This window comes from Emydura macquarii, unplaced genomic scaffold (assembly GCF_026122565.2).
Source record: "Emydura macquarii macquarii isolate MOO-44397 ecotype Brisbane River unplaced genomic scaffold, CSIRO-AGI_Emac_v2 contig_1483, whole genome shotgun sequence".
In the NCBI taxonomy this organism is placed as follows: Eukaryota; Metazoa; Chordata; order Testudines; family Chelidae; genus Emydura; species Emydura macquarii.
This window is the reverse complement of record NW_027131620.1, coordinates 3685099-3702972: the sequence shown is the minus strand read 5'-3', so window position 1 is coordinate 3702972 and position 17874 is coordinate 3685099. Positions and strand designations below refer to the sequence as shown.

The 17874-nt window shown below is 49.7% G+C and overlaps 1 protein-coding gene across 4 annotated transcripts in view; it reads left to right on the top strand.

Annotated features, from left to right (window-relative positions):
• ZNF512B (zinc finger protein 512B) overlaps positions 1 to 16522 on the top strand; it is a 51868-nt gene extending 35346 nt beyond the window's left edge. For all 4 annotated transcript variants that reach the window (XM_067554072.1, XM_067554071.1, XM_067554074.1 and 1 more), the window contains 5 exons: positions 955 to 1146; positions 8961 to 9062; positions 10336 to 10398; positions 15235 to 15333; positions 15959 to 16522. In XM_067554072.1, the coding sequence (XP_067410173.1) occupies positions 955 to 1146; positions 8961 to 9062; positions 10336 to 10398; positions 15235 to 15333; positions 15959 to 16252 (750 nt within the window). In that variant the 3' untranslated portion in view covers positions 16253 to 16522. The remainder of the gene's footprint in view (positions 1 to 954; positions 1147 to 8960; positions 9063 to 10335; positions 10399 to 15234; positions 15334 to 15958) is intronic.
• The last annotated feature ends 1352 nt before the right edge of the window (positions 16523 to 17874 follow it).

The window sequence follows — 17874 nt, the reverse complement described above, 5'->3', positions numbered from 1 at the left end:
CCCATTGAATGGTTCAGCTGTGCAGACAATTGTAACGTGAAACTCTTCTCTGATCGGGCATGAACCGACCCCATTACAAAACCAAAGAGCGTCCCCACTGGAGGCTATTCCTGTGAGTGATTGCTGCTCCGTGCAAGCCAGGCTGCCAGAACTGACCTCTGGGGATACATTTATGCCGGAGCGGGAGGTGTAATTCCCATCTTAGCTTGACACAGACATGCTACGGTCGATCAAGCTAGTGTGCTAAAAATAGAAATGTAGCCACGGGGACACAGGCGAGCTGCCCGAGTACATGCCTAGGGTCCCATACTCGCGGTGTATTAGCCCATTGGACTGGCGGTGGCTAGCCCATCCCACTGCCTGCACCCAGGTGTTCTTAGCATGCTGGCTAGATGAAATGACACCTCCAGCTCCAGTGTGGTGTACCCTTGGTCAGAGGGTTTCATACATTTTGTTGAAGTCTATTAGTGGGACATTCACTCCCTGCTGTAGCTTGCTCAGACTGAGACATTAATATATGTTGCACTAGATGACCTCCTGAGGTCCCTTCCAACCCATGTCTTCTATGATTAATCTTCTATGATACACGGGAACATGGCTAGGGTTAAGAGACCACGTCACTAAAGAAGTTAGACATCTAGCTCTGTTAAGAAGGAAGCTTCACGCCAGTTGGAGGCCAGATTTTCAGCCCCTGGCCTTGGCTTTGCACGCTTGCAGAGAAGGCCTGGAAGAAGTGCCCTCAGCATTTTGTAAGCCCAAAACCTACCTATGGGTGACAGTTTATTTGCAACATGCCGTGCAATCCACTGTTTGCGCAAATGTTGGCGTGCAAATACACAAGTCCTGAAAGCTTCTGAAGGCAAGTTCTAAACTTCCCTGCACCAGGGACCAGAAGACCTTCCTTTTCTCAGTCTTTCCTCCCCCAGCTCTTTCCTAACCCCTTCTATATTTCAGCCTCCCGAAGAGCCAAAGGTGAAGCCAGAGGCTAGCCCGGTAGAAGATTTCGAAAGGACTCCTAGTGGTAGAATTCGACGCACGTCAGCCCAAGTAGCCGTCTTCCACCTGCAGGAGATAGCCGAGGATGAACTGGCTAAGGATTGGACCAAACGAAGGATGAAGGACGACCTGGTACCTGAAACTAAGCGAGTAAGAACTCCTGATTTTCCCTGCCATGGCGCTATGTGTCAGTGGGGACACTGGGGTGCCGCACACCTCTACATGCCAGGGAACCTGTCCGACAACCGGGGGGAGGGGAGGTCATTTCCCCCTTGTTAAATGAAACGAAGTGGTGGTGGGTGGACCTCCAGGGAGCCATCGCTATATATGGATGCACACTCGCCGAGCGCCATCTCACCCTCACCAGCTCCAATCCGTGGCAGAATGCATCTCCACGCTTGGCTGAGAGGGAGTGGGACTGGAGGGAGCTGGCAAGTCAGGCTGTGTCTACACTGCACGTTAAGTCTGACTCAGATTTCAGCCCAAGCCCCTCTTCCATCCACGCACAGAGCAGGCTGACTTGGGTCAGTGAGCAGTCAGGGCCCAGGTCCTTGGACCCTGCTAGGGGGGTGGGTCAGAGCCCACGTCCCGCTGTGACTCGAGTCCAAGCCCCATCATGTTGCAGTGTGGACACAGGTCAAGCCGCAGACGCAAGTCGGGCGGTCTGCGTAGTGCAGTATGGATGCGATAGCACAGCTGTGAGACCCAGGTCGAACAGTTGTTAGCCCAGGTTCACAACGCAGTGTGGACACTCAGGCCTGGGCTTGGAAGCACCAAGTCCGCAAGCCCGGGTCTTACCGCGTGTGTCTACACTGCAATAAAAGACACGCAGCGCTGAGTCAATTGACGGGCTCATGAGGCTTGAGCTGCAGGGCTCAAAATAGCAGCGTAGATGTTCCTGCTTTGACTGGAGCCTTGGTCTTTAACCTGCCATGGGGGAAGGTCTCAGAGCTCAGGCGCCAGCTTGCCCTGTTTTGATGAGGGTGAGGTGTTTAGGCCTGGCTTGCATGGGGTGATTCTGCTCTGAAAAGTGACTATGAAAATGGCCCAGTCTTATTCTACAAATCTGTTCCCTCTTTGCATTGTCACCCTGTTCGCAGTCATGATTCATACGTTTTTCTTCCTGCTCAGCACGGCAGATACCTCTACGGCAGAGCGAGTGGATTCTGATCATTATGATTTTGATTCCCATAGCCTAGAGGCCCACTGTGTTCTTCGCTGTGCTTACACATAGCGAGACATTCCCTGTCCCAAAGACCTCATCGTCTAAATAGAAAAGACGGACAGGTGCTGGGAGGGGGGAAACAGATGCACCACGCGGTGAAGTGATTGGCCTGAGGTCACACAGTAAATGAGAGACACGGCTGGGAATAAAACCCAGGCCTCCTGAATTCTAGTCCGATGTCCTTTCCGTAGACTCTGCCTGTCTAGTCGAGACCATTCCGCCTTTCGTGTTTTCAACAGAAGTGTTAAGTAAGTTTTGACTGGAGAATTTATTATCCTTTGCAACGCATAAGCGGCAAAGAACCCAGCCTGAGTGGGCAGTTAGAAAAAACATCTCCCTTCGTGCTGTCTGAGCAGATGACAGCTGGGCGTCTCGGAGAGGCAATGAACAACGCACCACGGTGCCGTTGGTTCCATAGTCCTTTTTAGAGAAGAGCTGTGCCATGAGCCTTGAAAACTTTATTGCTAGAGTTATTTGCAATCTTTGGCTGTTGAAAAATTCAGTTGTGTCAACGTCAAAATGCTTTGGGAAACCAGTTTGACTTGGGCTCCATTTTACAAAGAAAAAAAAAGTTTTGGAACAAAAATCTTACTTTGTTTCGAAGATTTTCACTGAAAAAAATTGAAATTTTTGGCTGAAATTAAAAGTGCATGTTTTGGGCAGTTCCCTTTCTTCCCAGTGCTTGAATTAGCTGGAGAGAGAGGCATTGGGTTCCCTGTCACTCGCTGCCCGGAAGTTGGCTTGCTAGTGATTCTGTAAGCAGCTTGCCAGCCATATCTTGTCCCTTCCATTCCGCTGAGTTTCCCTTCTCTCCTTGTATTGCTTTGTGTTTACTCTTGATGAGGATGAGGATTTGTGTTGCCACGGCACCTCGGAGTCCCAGTCATGGACCAAGACCTCAGTGTGTGAGATGCAGTACAAATAAATGTTGAGAACTGGAGTAACTTCCCCTAGAAATAATCTTCCTTTTTAAGTTAAGACATTTTCATTTGTTTAGATTCTATAAATACTTTCCCTTGTCTGATTGTAACCCGGGACATGAGCCACAACCTTTCATTAAGAAACCAAAATAATTTGTCAATGAGCCTAAAAGGGAAAAGGGCATTTATTGGTACATTCAATGCTATAGTTAGAACCTCATCCTGTGAAATGCCGAGTGTCCCCGACTCCCTTAGACGCCAGTGGAAAGTGATGGAGCTTAATGCCACACGGGTGCTGCTCCACCACTAGCACGATCAGACCCCTGTTCCCCAAGAAATGGGTTTGAGTCTGGATCGAGACTTCCCCAGAGTTTGGAGATCAGGAGTCTTGAGGGGGTTCATTCTAGATCTAGTCATTGGTGTATAATGCATTTACTTTTTGAAAAGATAAGGCATCCAGGGAACAAGGCTCTGTTTGCAACACACTCCAGGCTTTCTGAGAAAAAAATTCTCTGGAATTCAGGTTTGGATTTGAGTTCTCAGGGTGTTCCATTGGGCCCCCTCCACCATATTCCTGCCCGAGTTCCACTCCCTCTTCGGTTGTTTTTTGTTTTATTTTGTTCTTTGGGGGGAGGAGGAGCGTGTTTTATTTTGTAGACAGGGCCATGAGCCTTTTAGCAGGCCACAGCTCTGTGAAACTCTTTTCTGATTGCTCTGAATTTCAGTGCCTACGTGCTGTGATTTCTAAAATAAAGGTCATTCCCAGGAATGTGTGAACGCTGAGTACTCCCCATAAAGAGGCATAACTTCTTCCCCCATGTTCTTAGCCAAAACACTGACGTCAGCCACTTGTGGGAAAGTCACTTCTAGTTAATGCTTTGCCTAAAATATGATTCAAGTGGTTTAATCCAGATTCTGAACTCCAAAGAAGGGTCCTTGATCTCAAGAACTCTGATTGCAAGCTGACCTCTACGGGGTTTGTTATTAAGGGCGAATCTCTCCTTGATTTTTAGGTAGGGTCAATATCACAAAGATTGATTTTTTTCTCTGAAAGCCTTGAGTGTGTTGCAAACAGGGCCTTGTTCCCTGGGCGGCTCATCTTTTCAAAAAGTAAATTCATTGTACACCATAATCACTGGCAAAATAAACAGCCTCGAACGAGGCAGGAGGCTCTTCACTGGGCTGCCGATAGGAGCTTTGGTGACTTTAAAATACACGGCGAGGCTCTCGATTGCTTTGCTTTTCTCCCCCCTTTCTTTCAGAACGATCTTTTTCCCCACCAGACTGGCTCACTTCCCTCACTCCACTGGTCTACACTTAAAAATTTTGCCGACGTAGCTTAGTCCATCAGGAGGGTGGAAAAACCCCTCTCCTAACTGACAGAGCTGTGCTGGCAAAAGCCCTAATGAAGACACGTTTATACTGGCCCAAAAGTCCTTTCGCTTGTGTCACTCATTTCGTTTGGGGAACTGGTCTGAGCTGTATTGGGATAAACTGGCAGGGTTGCCGGTATAGCTGTGCCAGAAAATCCTTTCTAGTGTAGACAAGGCTGCCATTTTCAAGAGTCCTGAGGGAATTAGATGTCCCCCAATTTCGGGCATTGAAGGCTTTATGCCCCTGGGTAAAGGCCAGTGCCAGCTACTTGTCATCTACTTTAGAAAGTGACTCCCCTCAGTCCCTGGACCCTCTGAATTCCCAGTCTATCATCAACCCTTCTACATTGTGAGTAAAAATGCCAACGAAAAAGGCAACCTCTCCCCTTTTCCGGGCAGCGTTGATAGTCTTGGGAACAAAGTTTAAATCCTGGGAGTCGTTAGGTGTATCCCAATTGCAAAATAGCTCACGACAATCTTCTCTCAGTTCTGTCAGATCCCCCAGCTGAGGCAATTTGCTGGCTCCAGTTTTCTAGCCAGTGGAAAGTTTCTTAAATGGATGTACCTCTCTTTACAGTCATAACCCCGGCCTACTGCTTGCTCAGCGTGTGTCACGTTCCCGTCTAGTGGCTAGCCCACGCAGAAGAGAACACATTTCTACAACTACCAGCTGCTTGACGTTCTCCTGTAACTCGAGCAGCGGTAGTCTGCCGTGCAGCTGAAAACCTAAGTTCAGCTTGGTCGTTATAATGGCTTTGAGACAATTTCACAGGCTCCTCATGACCCAGGCTATGGCACTAGAGAAAAACGATTCCTCCAGAATTAATGCACTTCAACAACAGGTTCATCTTTGCACTGACCAAACCCACATTTCGACCGGAGCCTTGTTTTCTCACCCCCAATCTTTCTGTGACGCATCTAGATGACTGCTGGATATGCCACGCGCATTCTGGGAAAGGCCCATTCTCCCGAAGCTCCAGAAAGGCACTGGAAAGATTTCTCCTTGAACCCTCCGCTGGCATTGCTGGCACGTAATGAGTCTAACATACCCCAGAAGGGGGCATCACTCAGGCCTCACGCAGATGTAGACTTTGGTCACTCCCGCTCCAGGCTCTGGTGGGATGTGTGCACCTACCTCGCCACTTAGGAGGAGTGACTGCAAGAAATCGCACAGTGCTGCCTCTCTGGGGACAGAAGATCTATTTCATGGTTGGCTGCCCTCCCTCTGTGGAACAATCTGAATGGTCAGCCGCTTATTTGGAGGAGCAATTTTCTAGGGGTCTCTGTGCAGCAAGCCCAGAGTGGCTCCCCTGTTGTAGATTTAATAAGTCAGGCAGGGACTCCGCTGTCCTAGCCCTGTTCCTCTCAGGGCTCTGTTGTGGTTCTTAGGGAGATAAACTGTGACTGGCTTTTGTGGTTTTTCTAGATGCGCCTGCAAGGAAACAGCAGAGCGCTACAGCCCATCCCTGTGCAGCATTCTTTGGCTGCATCCATGTCTTGATGAATTAGTTACTGTAAAGATTGTGGGTCTCAGGCTGGGGTGAATGGCCTACCCGGGGTGCCAGCTTTGGTTGGACGTATTCCTGGAGGGTTCATCACATGGCATAATCTTTAAGTCCTGGAGACACCCAGGCAATCCTGGAGGGTTGGCAACAACCCTCGGCCTGGTGTTCAGTGACTAAGCCCTTTTAACTCCTGGAACTGGAGGTCCAAATCCTACCTGAGGTCACACATGGAATGAGTTGGTTGGTCTTTGGCCTATCTTCTAGTGAGCATTTGTCCACGCCGCTGCCCCATTGTCAATCCCTTTGGAGGGCTGAGGGGTGACGTTCTGGCACCGATCCAGGCTGAAATGCGCTAGCACAGCTGCTAACGTAAAGGAGGGATTGCCCCACTGATCGGCAGCAGCCTTGTTCCGGTTCTGGCCTTTGGCTGAGTGAAGACCTGTGACAAGTTTAGACCCGGGCTCAGGCTGTGAAATCCAATCCAGGATCTCGATTTCCAATGCCTCCAAAATCAGGGTGGCTTAGATATGGAGGTTTGCCTTGGCCTGTTATAAAGCAAGGGGGGCAAAATTCAAACCTGGGTTTGGATTTTCCAACAAACCCAAGATGGGGGCAGGAGTGAATTTAAGACACAGGATGCTTGTTCCGGCCCATCTCAAAAAACGGTTTCTGTGCTCTGCACAAAGCCTATTAATTAAGGATCGAGGCTGAGACTCACAAATCCATGACACTTGTAACCCAAACTAGCTTTGAACCCGTGTCTCCAAAGGCGAATTGCTCAGTAACTATCTCCTCTTCCTCCCAGAATTTTTGCTCTACAGAGACTGCATGTGATCAGAGAACAGTGTCTTATGCTAAGAACCTCTCTGACTCATAAAGCCTGCTTGATTTGCAGTTTGCTGGCTCTGGCTTAGCAACCATGTGTGGTTTTGATTTGTTATGGTGTATGTTAGGGAAGGAGAGCTGTCTAGAGGGAGAGGATTGAAATATGAGGGCTAATGAAATACAGCTGTCAGTCAAAAAGCATTCCCACCGACTCCATCCCCAACTAATCTCCTGAAATGGTGATGGGCCTTAGCCAAATGCCGTGGTAGCTGTTTAATGACTTGGCCATGAAGATTTTTACTTACAAGCTGTTTGAGAAAATAAATGGAAAGAATAAAATATTCCAAGCCCGAGGCTCCCTTCTTAATAGAGATATAAAGATGATTCTGACATCTTTGGAACCGCAGCACTCTGGGGAAACGTGGGATTTGCAAGTTATTGTGACACTAATTTCTCTATGGAGCTGGGCAGCTGGAGCAATAGACTAGAGGTGTCGGAATCTCAGCGCCCCCCGTGATGCCGCAGGGATGGGCGGCTGCTGGCTCCGTCCCCAGTTGGTGGTAGTGTTCGTTTGCATTGTTTATTGATTTTATTTTTCTTTTTAATGAGGGGGGGAGCACCTCTGCTGGCCAGTTGTAGGCACCAATGACTGAAAGGTTTTCAAGGGCAGTGGACATTCCTATGTAGGCTCCTCGCCCCTCAGTTGTTGGCTCCATCTACCCGCTGGTTATGGCCTTTTCCAAATTACCACGTTGCTCCTGGACAGCGTTGGGCACATGGATGTTGCCTTTAAATGGTCTGTTCTGAGACATGGCTCTTTCGGTTTTTGGTTAGATTTGACTGACGCTGGAAGGCCTGTGTTTGAGGGCAGGGCTCTTGACTGATTTAAAGTCATCCGAATTTGGTGGGACACTGGCACCCCCTTCTCAGTGAGTTCCATGTTTCAGAGCAGTCTGCCGGAAGGGGGCCATGTTACACCATCCCAGATGGAAGAAGGCAAGAAGAGAAATTCAGTATATTCAGGAAAGTCACAGATGGGAAAGAAATGTCAGCTCCCAATTCTGTTGGAAAATGTGATCTTGAATTCCTTTGGGGAACACCTTCAAAACATGCCCTGTTGTGCCTTCGTGCAAGCGCAGTTTATTTATGCATTATCGCTCGTGAGCACGGAGGGTAGAATTCACACATGCAAAATCCATCAGTCTAAATTTTCAGAAAACCGTCTGCGGTTCCACACACAAAAATGCAACAGCAGTAGCTGCACATGCAGCTGGCCAGTTAGACTATGGAAATGCCCATTTGTGCATGCAATTACAAGGACACAGCATGCAAAGGAAGCATACAGTCACACGTACATTTCCCTGAAAACTTAAGCTGACATATGCACGTGCAAGAGTACAGCACAGAAATTGCCCATGGATGTGATTGTGTGTGGAATGCTGTGCATATGGAAGTGAAGTCCACACTGAGGCCCATTTAGAGGTCTGGCCTATTACGCTAAGCCCCAGAGTTACTAACAAAGCTGTAATTAAAAGCATTTGGAGGGAGAAGCCAAGCCAAAAAGAGAGAGCAGACTGAGACACAAAGTCTTTCATTGTTTAATGGAATAGTCCCGTTAATCAGTGGATGGGAGCCAGGGAGGCTATTGAAAGTTAGACATCACACCCTCTGCCAACAACAGAGTGTTGTTTATTCATTGGTTATGAAGTGCAGCAATGCTAGGGACATCTTTCGCACTATGCAGTGGAAATGTTGGGCCCGGTACTGCCCCCACTGAAGTCAATGGGAGATCAGACTCCAGGACAGCTGTCTTCAGAAAACAGCTGCTTCAAATAGCATAGAAAATAGCACTAGCTGGCACCAGCCGTAGTGTAGGCAGTTTCTCCCACGCTATTCTGTCATCCACCTTAGCCAGCCTCACTTTTATTCCCAATCACTGGCCACTCCAGAGCAGAGATCAACTCTCACGCTGGATTGTGTTCTGTGGCGAGGATTTGGCTGAAAGCACCAAACTCGTTTTTCAGCCCTGATTCCCCTCTCCCAGGGGTGAAGCCCATTCAAAGGCACTGAGGGCGGGTGGGCGCAGCTCTCCTAATACTGTTCCATTCTTTGGCAGCTCAATTACACCCGGCCGGGGCTTCCGAAGTTAAATCTCAGGCTGTTGGAAAATTGGAAAAATGAAGTGAAGGAGAAAGGATACATCAACTGCCCCAATAACGTAAGGACATTTCCTGTACACGTCACATGCGTGGTGTGGAAAACAAAACACACCGTTGGAATATGCAGCAGAAGGAGGGAATTCTGAGTGGGAAAACCCCCGTGGTGCTTGCTTAGGTTTTTATTCAGTCCGTACTCAGGCAAAACTCCCAGTGAAGTTAATAGAGCTTCGGCCCGAGGAAAGACTTCAGGATTTGGCCCATTGATATTTTTTTATAGTTTCCCTTTTCGTTGCCTTGATGCCTAGTTGAAGCATGTCCAGTCACTGTGCACTCACGTGATACTCATTCTGATACTGATGGACATCATCACCAGCAAGAGGCTGGAGAGGAGAACTGAGAATCGGGGGCTCGTTGTTCCCGGGGGGGAGCGCTGCTTGTTGAGCTAACGGAGCGGTTCAGAGGGTCCTTCCTATGGACTGCAGCATTTGGGCCGTGGAAGTCAAGGGGAGTTTTGCCTGACTAAAGACTGCAGGTTTGGATTGCGAGAGTCTCTTTGTGTTCAGGACCCACATTTCCCTAGACGGTCTCTTATTAAAGGAAGTCGGGGCCTGATTTTCACGTCTATGAGATGGATGTGACTGTAGTAACTGATTGTGCAATTCAAGTACTGGAGTGTACAACTAGCAAAGACTAGCTGTTTGCATGCAGTGACACCCAAGTGTGCGTGCACAGCCCAGTCATTTCCCCCATCGATTAGGTACGTGTATTTTGGGCATGCACTTCTGCCTCGAACCACTTTTGAAACTCCGGCTTTGCCTGCCTTCCCTCTGGATGTGAACTGCACCCGTCTCACCGGCCCATCGATTTATAATCCGGAACGAAGCCTGGCTAATGGGAATTTTAAAGCCAGGGTGAGCCGTGTTCGCTAATTACTGTCACGTATGTGCACTTTGAAAAGACGTTGCTCAGAAACTGATTATGCTGCTGCCCGAGTGATTAGCCTTTCTGCCGTGAGCTTCTGCTGCTGCTGTAAGAACTCTGGTGGCCCAGCAGGGCCCCCGAACCACTAGAAAACGTACGTTTTTCACAGAGACATTTAGGGATACATTTTTCAGCCCTGGTGCAGGGGGACTTAGCCACATGCCTCCCATTAGCGCTAATAGGAAACGTGCGGCTCCATCCCTATTCATCACACAGAAAATTAACCTCATGCTGATTATCCGGGGCTGGCAATCAGACAGCCTCCTGGGCATGGTGGGCCGCCGTCCGTGAAATGTAGAAAGACAGGGAGGAAGTTGCTAGCTCTCTCTGCTGCTTTCTTTCTTTCTGCAGAGCTGTGAAGCCATCTACTCCAGCGTTTCTGGACTGAAAGCCCACCTGGCGAACTGCAACAAGGTAAGTTGGTCTGAAAAGGAGCCCAGGCTTCCTGCTATTCTGCTTCCGCGTCTGTTTAGGGGAGCGGGGGTCTCCTCTCTCATTCTCCTCCTGGTCATTGGGGAAAATGGGCCAGAGGGTGATGAGCCAAAGTCATTTGGAAGGTTTTTTAAAAACTGTTTATTGAATTGGGTCCTTGGGAAAGGCTGATGCCGCTGGGAGCCTCTGCTCATCTACCAAGCAGGCCATGCTAATGGACGCTTTCCAGCGCATTCGCTTTATCACAGTTCCCCAGGGGCCGCCTCTAGGGGTGAGGAGAGGCGTGCGCCCCTCATGCTGACTGAAATCAGGGCCTTGGTTACCAGTTAGAGCCATCTGGGTGAAAATCATCCCACGCTGGGGTCCAGCAGGGAGCCAGGCACACACTGAATCCTGGGGGGGGGGCCGGTGGTCCTCGCGTGGGGGAATTGCACCCCTTCTGTCATCTGTGAGTTGGACTGAGACACGAGCCCCTTTCATGCAGGCCGCCTAGTAATGCTCGAGCCGTTTTCAGTCACTACCGGCCTCCGCCGGATTGGAACCGGAAGTAAAAAGCTCCACGTCTCACTTACCAAGTCCCCGGAACCATTCCCACCGCCCAGGGAGGGTGGCAGTCTTTTTCATTAACCCTTTCATTCAAGCATGCTGGAAATTGGGGGGGGGGCCAAAATCCACCCCCTGAGTTGGGACAGAGTGTGGGACTGGCATGGCTTACTCCAGCCTCGGAGATGTACTCACAGCCAGCCTGGCCCCGGCTTTCATGCAGTCATGATCCCTCCCCTGGCCTGATACTGCATCTTCATCATGGCAAAGCCCAAAGGTGCTTGGCCTCCTTACAGATTGACCGCCACCCATCTCAGTCTCTGGCAAGGGGTGTACGCGGGTCTGGTGGCATATGCAGTTTATGTCCATCACTGGCCATCTTGTTGCACCACCAAAGCTTTGGACGCCTACATGATCACCGGCCGTGTCGCAGCATTCCTTGGTACCCAGGTTTTGGAATTCGTTGGTCTTCCATTTTAATAACGTCTCCATCCCGCGAAAGGTGCCAAAACCAAGCCAGCACGGATGGAGGCAGTGGCTGGGTTCACCTGCAAATACCCTCCGTCCTGATCTTGTCCTGCCGCTTGATAGAAAGGAATCGAAAACGTCAGCTCCGTGTTCTTCCGCTTCCCTCCGCACCCTACGACGGAGCTGGTCTCACTGGGCCCTGTAGCTCTGCAGCTGTGTAGCAAACGTGACGCCATGACGTGCGCCCTCCCAGACACTGCTGAAGGGCCTGAAACCTGGCAGCAGCTGCTGCTACAAGGCATATCCACAGCTTCAGGGCACCCTTGAGCATGCCCAAATGTTTGACAGCTGCCACCAGCTCAGTGTGCCATCCACACAGGTGAATAGGGAGCTGGTGGCGATCAGGAGTTGGACGCGGCTTGATGGTAGCGGTCAGGCACTTAATAATCAGACCAGCGCGCATTGCTTCTTGCCCACCCACGTCGGCCCTCAGCCAACGAGACAACATCGTTGGCGCATTGACGCTCTCGGAGCAGAATGGGGTTCAGCTCAGTGCCCCAAAGACAGACCATCAACGATTCAGTGCCAACCCTGGCCAAGAGTGATGACAGAACATGGCGTTGCCCCCATGGAGACAGGAAACCCTGCCGTGTATCTAGCCTGTTGTGACACACACTCCACCATACCACCGTATTCAGGTGGGTACGGACCCCACCTTCACGGTGAGCAGGGAGTAGAGAGAAACGCCTTCACGTGCCATCTAGGCCACTAGCCTCCCCGGCGTGGTGGCCGTTGTCAAGCACGGGGCTTAAATGCCTCTGGCGTCCTTGCATAGGCTCCTCCTCAGACCAAGTGATTCTCACCCTAGCGGTCTAGAAGGGTTCTAATACCACACAGTCCAGTAAATACAAACTAACCAGTAGTTCAGTGCCAAAGAGGAAGGCACTAAGGGAATTAGACACCCAACTCCTATTGACTTGGGCACCTAACTCCACTCATCCATTCTGGAAATCCCAGCCTGTCATATAGAGTAGAACCAAAGGCAGTGACGTTATCTATCTCGGTAGATACATCGCCTCCTGTGCCGTGGAGCGTGAGGACTATTACACTCTGTAGATAAAGCAATAGTGCTGCCAATGTAAATTAACTCCAGGAACATTGGTCCACAGCAAGAGGGTGACTCAGTGCAGAATCATTGAATTGGAACAGAGAAAGTACTTGTAAAACTTTATAACCTGAAGTACTTCCAGTTCTAAATCACACTGGAGTGTAGAGTCCAGAAGGCAACTCTGCAGTTCTTGTGGGCCAAATTCATACCTGCTGATTATTGAAAACATACCCAGCCCTCTCCCCGCAAGCCTTCGCTAGAGCATAGGCTCCTAATGAGAGAATTTAGAAAATTAGATGCAGAAACCCTGCACGAAAAGCAGAGTTTTCACCAAATAGCACATGCAGGAGATTTGAACTGGTGTCTGGATGGATTGCAAATCACCCCGCTTGCCAGAAAAAGAGGCCTCTTCCCAGCAAAGCCAGGAGACCATCAAGCCCAGGCGGGCCTGCATTTACAAAAATGCCCATGCAGTCGCACCCTTAATTGTAGCTGAAATTACCATGACGGGACGCAGTAAATAAATGCACCAATGACCCATGACACCTCTAGCTGCTGATTTGTGTGCAGAGCTGTGGGAACTGCACTCAGAAATCAGCTGAGCAACTGCCTGTGTATTTTTCTAAATGCATGTGCCTCATTCTGCAAAACGTAGACTGTGCTATACAGCAATCTAGCAGGCTTGCCTCTAGCATCCACTCTACAGACCAAACCATGTAGTCCTGACTTTGAGCCTCCCTCTCTGCCCGCCGTTCTGCAGCTTCTGCAGGGAAGGCCAGGGACTGAGTGCAATGCAGCCTGGGGAGAGCAGGGTTCCACACCGTCAGTCTGCACCTGTCCTCCGCTGCTGTGCGGAGGTGGGGTTTGGGAGCCCAGTGTGGGACAGGCAGGGTATGGGACACGTGTGTACATCCCACACACAGACTAGTGGCCGTAGGGGCAGCTTTGCTGCTGCTCCATGGCCTGGATGGAGGATACTTTGCTCCATGGCTGCTATACAACTCATAGCACACATGTGCCAGCACTGACGGGAGGAATTGGGCCTCTGCTTTATTCTAGCATTGACTTCACTGGGAGTTCTGCTGGAACGCAGACTGCAGGATTTAACCCTGCAATAATCCTCTCTACTAATCCGTGCGGGGTTGGGCAGACATCACCCAGGAATTCTTATGAAATCTAAGGAGCTGGACTGAATTATATTTTTCATAAAATCCCAGTTGAGTGTTTCGAATATATTCAGTGATCATGAAGAAGGGTTGAACCGACACAGTCATTGCACCGGGTTGAATATGGATCGATGATCTCATGGGACTTTGCATGACCATTTCTGGATTATGTGTTAAGTGGGACCCGGGGCTGGCCAGGCCTGCAGCATGCAGACACATCTAGGAAAGGAAAGACCTGTCTGCCGTAAAATTTACAACATGAACCCAATTATGAAGAAATTCCCACAGAGCCCATACATTGCCTGCGGCCCTCATATATAATCCCCTGCTCAATAGAGAACGCATTATCTCCTTTGCACCGGTGGACCAAGGCCGAGTAGAAAAATCATTCATTTTCACGAGGACTCTAATAATGAAAATCCAGCAATTTAATGGCCTGTTCAAGAGTATAAAGGCAAAATTAGGAAAGACACATTGATCATAAATTAGGAGAAACTTCACTCCGAGTAGGTGTTCTTAACGATCCCTGCATTTGCTGACAGTAAAGAAATTGTGTATCTAGCCATATTAAATGGGGGAAAAAAGTCTGCTACTGTAATATTACAGTCGAGATTTTAAATGCATGAACACCAGGAAATTCACATTTACACTTCTACAGAAACCATCACTCATTCCCTTGGGAGTGCATACGTGGTATTTTTGTATTATTGTATAGGGAGTTACTTTTATGGCTTGATATCACAGGTACAATTACAGTTGCCGTGGGAACCGTAGCTTTGAATTTCCTGGCTTCCAGGCAATTAAAATCCACACCGTCGTGGAGGAAAATGTGGCTCTCTGTTTCTGTGTTCAAGCTGCTCTCTCCTTTGCATCCCCAGGGATTAAATCTCATGCATGACGTTCCCTGATGTTTTTCCCTGGGTGCTCTAAGGAACAAAGCCCAGGTTTCGGATACATGTGTGCACTTGTGCACCTGATTTACACATGTTGTGTGGGTAATTTCATGCACGAGTGTCTATCTGAGCACGATGTTTGCAGCTTTACCATGGTTGCATGCACTCTTGCAGTAACTGCTTGCACAAGTCAGGTAGGCGAAGGGGCATGCATTTGCACACATGCCCAAAATTAGTCCTCCATTGGTGTCAAGGGAAGCTTCTCTTCCTGTTGGATTCTTCAGAGGAGAAGGAAGCCTCCTCATTGTAACAGATAAGGGGCTGGATTATATGGTGAGTTGCTGGCCCATGGCTTCAGGGGCACTGGTGTGACCCTATCCCCATGGATGCAGTACTGTAGGAATATGTATACTCCTTTACCTTGAAGTCAGAATCTGTGAGCTCTTGATGCTGAGGGGGTATCTGTGGTCTGAGTGGCCCTGGTCCCATCATCATGGAGCAACAAGCCATTTTCTGCCGATGACGCCTAGAGATTTCCAAGGGACTTCTGGTTTGTGAGGAGGGAGGGAGGCTGGAATCTCTCCTGCGGCGCACGCTGGACCCTGCTTTAGAAAACAGGAGGCTGCTCTCTGCCTTACAGGGAGACCACTCCGTGGGGAAGTACCGGTGCCTTCTCTGCCAGAAGGAGTTTAGCTCGGAAAGTGGAGTCAAGTACCATATTATCAAGACTCACGCCGAGGTAAGGAAGAGGGCGGGTGCAATGGGACGGGTCAGACCGTTTCCTGCTAAGGTTCATCTGTGTCCGCTAGATGCTCCCGGGGGAGCTAGAAGAGTTTCTTTCCATTCAGGCAGAGGTGGGCGTGAGCTTACGCCTCTTGGCTTTTCTGGCCCTCCCTCCTTGTCCCACCTGACTGACTAAGCCGTATTTCAGTCAGGAGAACCCAACACTAGTTTGTGAGATTTGCAAATTTTAAGCTTCCACGAAGATTCCCCTCTTCCATTAATCCCCATTTCCCCGCTCCCCCAGCATTACAGGTCCGTGCCGCCGAGAATGGACACTAAGTGAAGCATTCAGGCTGCGGCAGGAGCTGTACTTAATCATTGCATAGCACCCCACTGGCAAGTTAAAACGGGGGGAACCAGGGGCATGAGGGTGAAATAAAGGGGATTTCCCAGTGAAAGGTGGAGGAGGGAAATCTAGAGGGGTTCCTGGGTGTATGGGGAATACAGCAGTTTTCCCCAGTGAAAATCAGGTTTTCTCTACTAAGTAGGGGGCGGGTGTAAATGCCGTGGCTGGGGCAATTCTCGCCAGCCTCGGAGGATCACTAACCACTAGTCCCACTTTTTTTCCCCTTTGGACACAGAACTGGTTCCGAACCTCCGCAGAGGCTGCCCGGAAAAAAAAACCCAGGGAACAGATTTCCTCCAGCAATGACGAGAAAAAGAAAAGCACAAGCGGGAAGAAAAGGGGGAGGAAACCCAAGGAAAGGCCGCCGGAAACCTCTCTGAAAGGCAAAGAGAGCACGGCAGCAAAGACTAATCATAAGAAAGCCACAGAGCATTGGGAGGGACCCAACTGCAGCCCCGAAGGGAGAGAGAGAAGCACCAAGCTGCCCACCAGCAGGAAAGGAGGAGCCAGTAAGATGCCTGAGAAATAAGAGGTTCAGAGACTGTCTCTGAGGATTAGTTTACAGCCCAGGGTAACCGGGTGGGGCCCCTCCTCCTCAGTTTTCTCTCCCCCGTCCTCTGCTCATCCGTTTTGTTTTGTTTTTAGCAAAAAACCACTTTAAATGAAATCATGGACCTTGTTTCACACTGGAAAAAAAATTGGAGCGATTTCCCCATCCATCACCCCCCGTGCACATGCCCTGCACGCACCTGGGCTGCACAACTCTTCCGCTGATGTGTCACATAACGCAGGACATCCCTGCACAGCGGGAATGCCCACCCTCCCACCCGCCATTGACCGTTTCTTTCGAATGCTGTGCGCTGAACTGCTGATGCTTGAACAAAAGGAAAGTGCAATAGAGACCGGGGGTAAAGACCCTCTACTTGGGATTGCTTTTCAGATTGCAGGGCTGGCACAGGAACCTGATTGGTTTCTTTTTAGGTGGGGCGGGGGAAGGCAGAAAATGATCTTTTAGACACCGTCTGGACCATGCTACAGCCTGTGGCTTGTTAGCTGTGATGAACTAGTTGCTTGGGGTGGAGTTGAGGAGACGTTTCCTGTTGCAGTGGCTGGTGAGGCTTAGAAAATGCCAGTCCCTCAGCCAGATGCAGAACGTGTTCATAGCCAGGATCCCAAGCATAGCTCTTAGGAAAGATTTCGGGTTAGTAAGGCTATCTGGTGCCATATGGCACCCGCGTTGGAAGAGCCACGGTTGGGTCCCCTGTGTTTCTATGAATGAGACTAGTGCTGGATTCCCAAAGGGAGTGCCGGAGCTTGGAAGCCCACCTGTCGATTTCAAAAGATGTGGTGGGTCCAGGCGTACAACCCATGTTCCGTTGGTTTCATGGCCCGGCCGTTGTACTGGGCGTGGTTTCTTCTCCACCGTCAGGGTAGGAAGGTGCGGTGAGCATACTCAGCAGTGCATTTGCACAAGGAGTTAGAAGAGCATCTTCTGTCTGTTTCGGCCGTTGTCATGCACAAGCGGCACCGAATGCTCAGCAACGCAGGAAGCATGCCTTCGTTGTGTGGGGCGTGAGAAAAAGACCGCAGCGGCGCTGAGCGCTCGTGACTCCAGCGACAGTCCACTGGAACTGCAGGTGCTCAGCCCCTCTGAAAATCAGGGTCCATGAAACCAGTCCTGGGGCAGGGTTTTTTATTGGGGCGGGAAGAGAGGGGGGTATTTGTTTTATTTTTTTAACTGAAGGCCAGGCAGTTGCAAAATTGTCTTCGCTCCTTGGAGCTCCATTGTCAGATTGAAGGGGCGAAAATCCCTCTGAATTTTGAGAGATCTTTTCCAGGCTTTTTAAAAATACATACGTCAACACAAAATACTGTATCAAATTGATACTGAGCTATTGGTACAAATAACCCATTAGCAATAGATCTGGGTGACGGCTGTAGAAAATTATGCATGGACATTTCTTTGAATTCCTCCTTTCTGTGCTCGCTTTCTGCCTCTAAGCAAATTTGCTGGCGGGAGTTTTCAGTGTAAGAGCAAATGCCGCGGAGTACTGGCGGAAAGAGACTTTCAGATTCGTGATCATGAGACTTCACACCTGACAGCTGATTCTAAGAGTGAGGCTTATGCAATCAGGGGACAGAAACAAACCC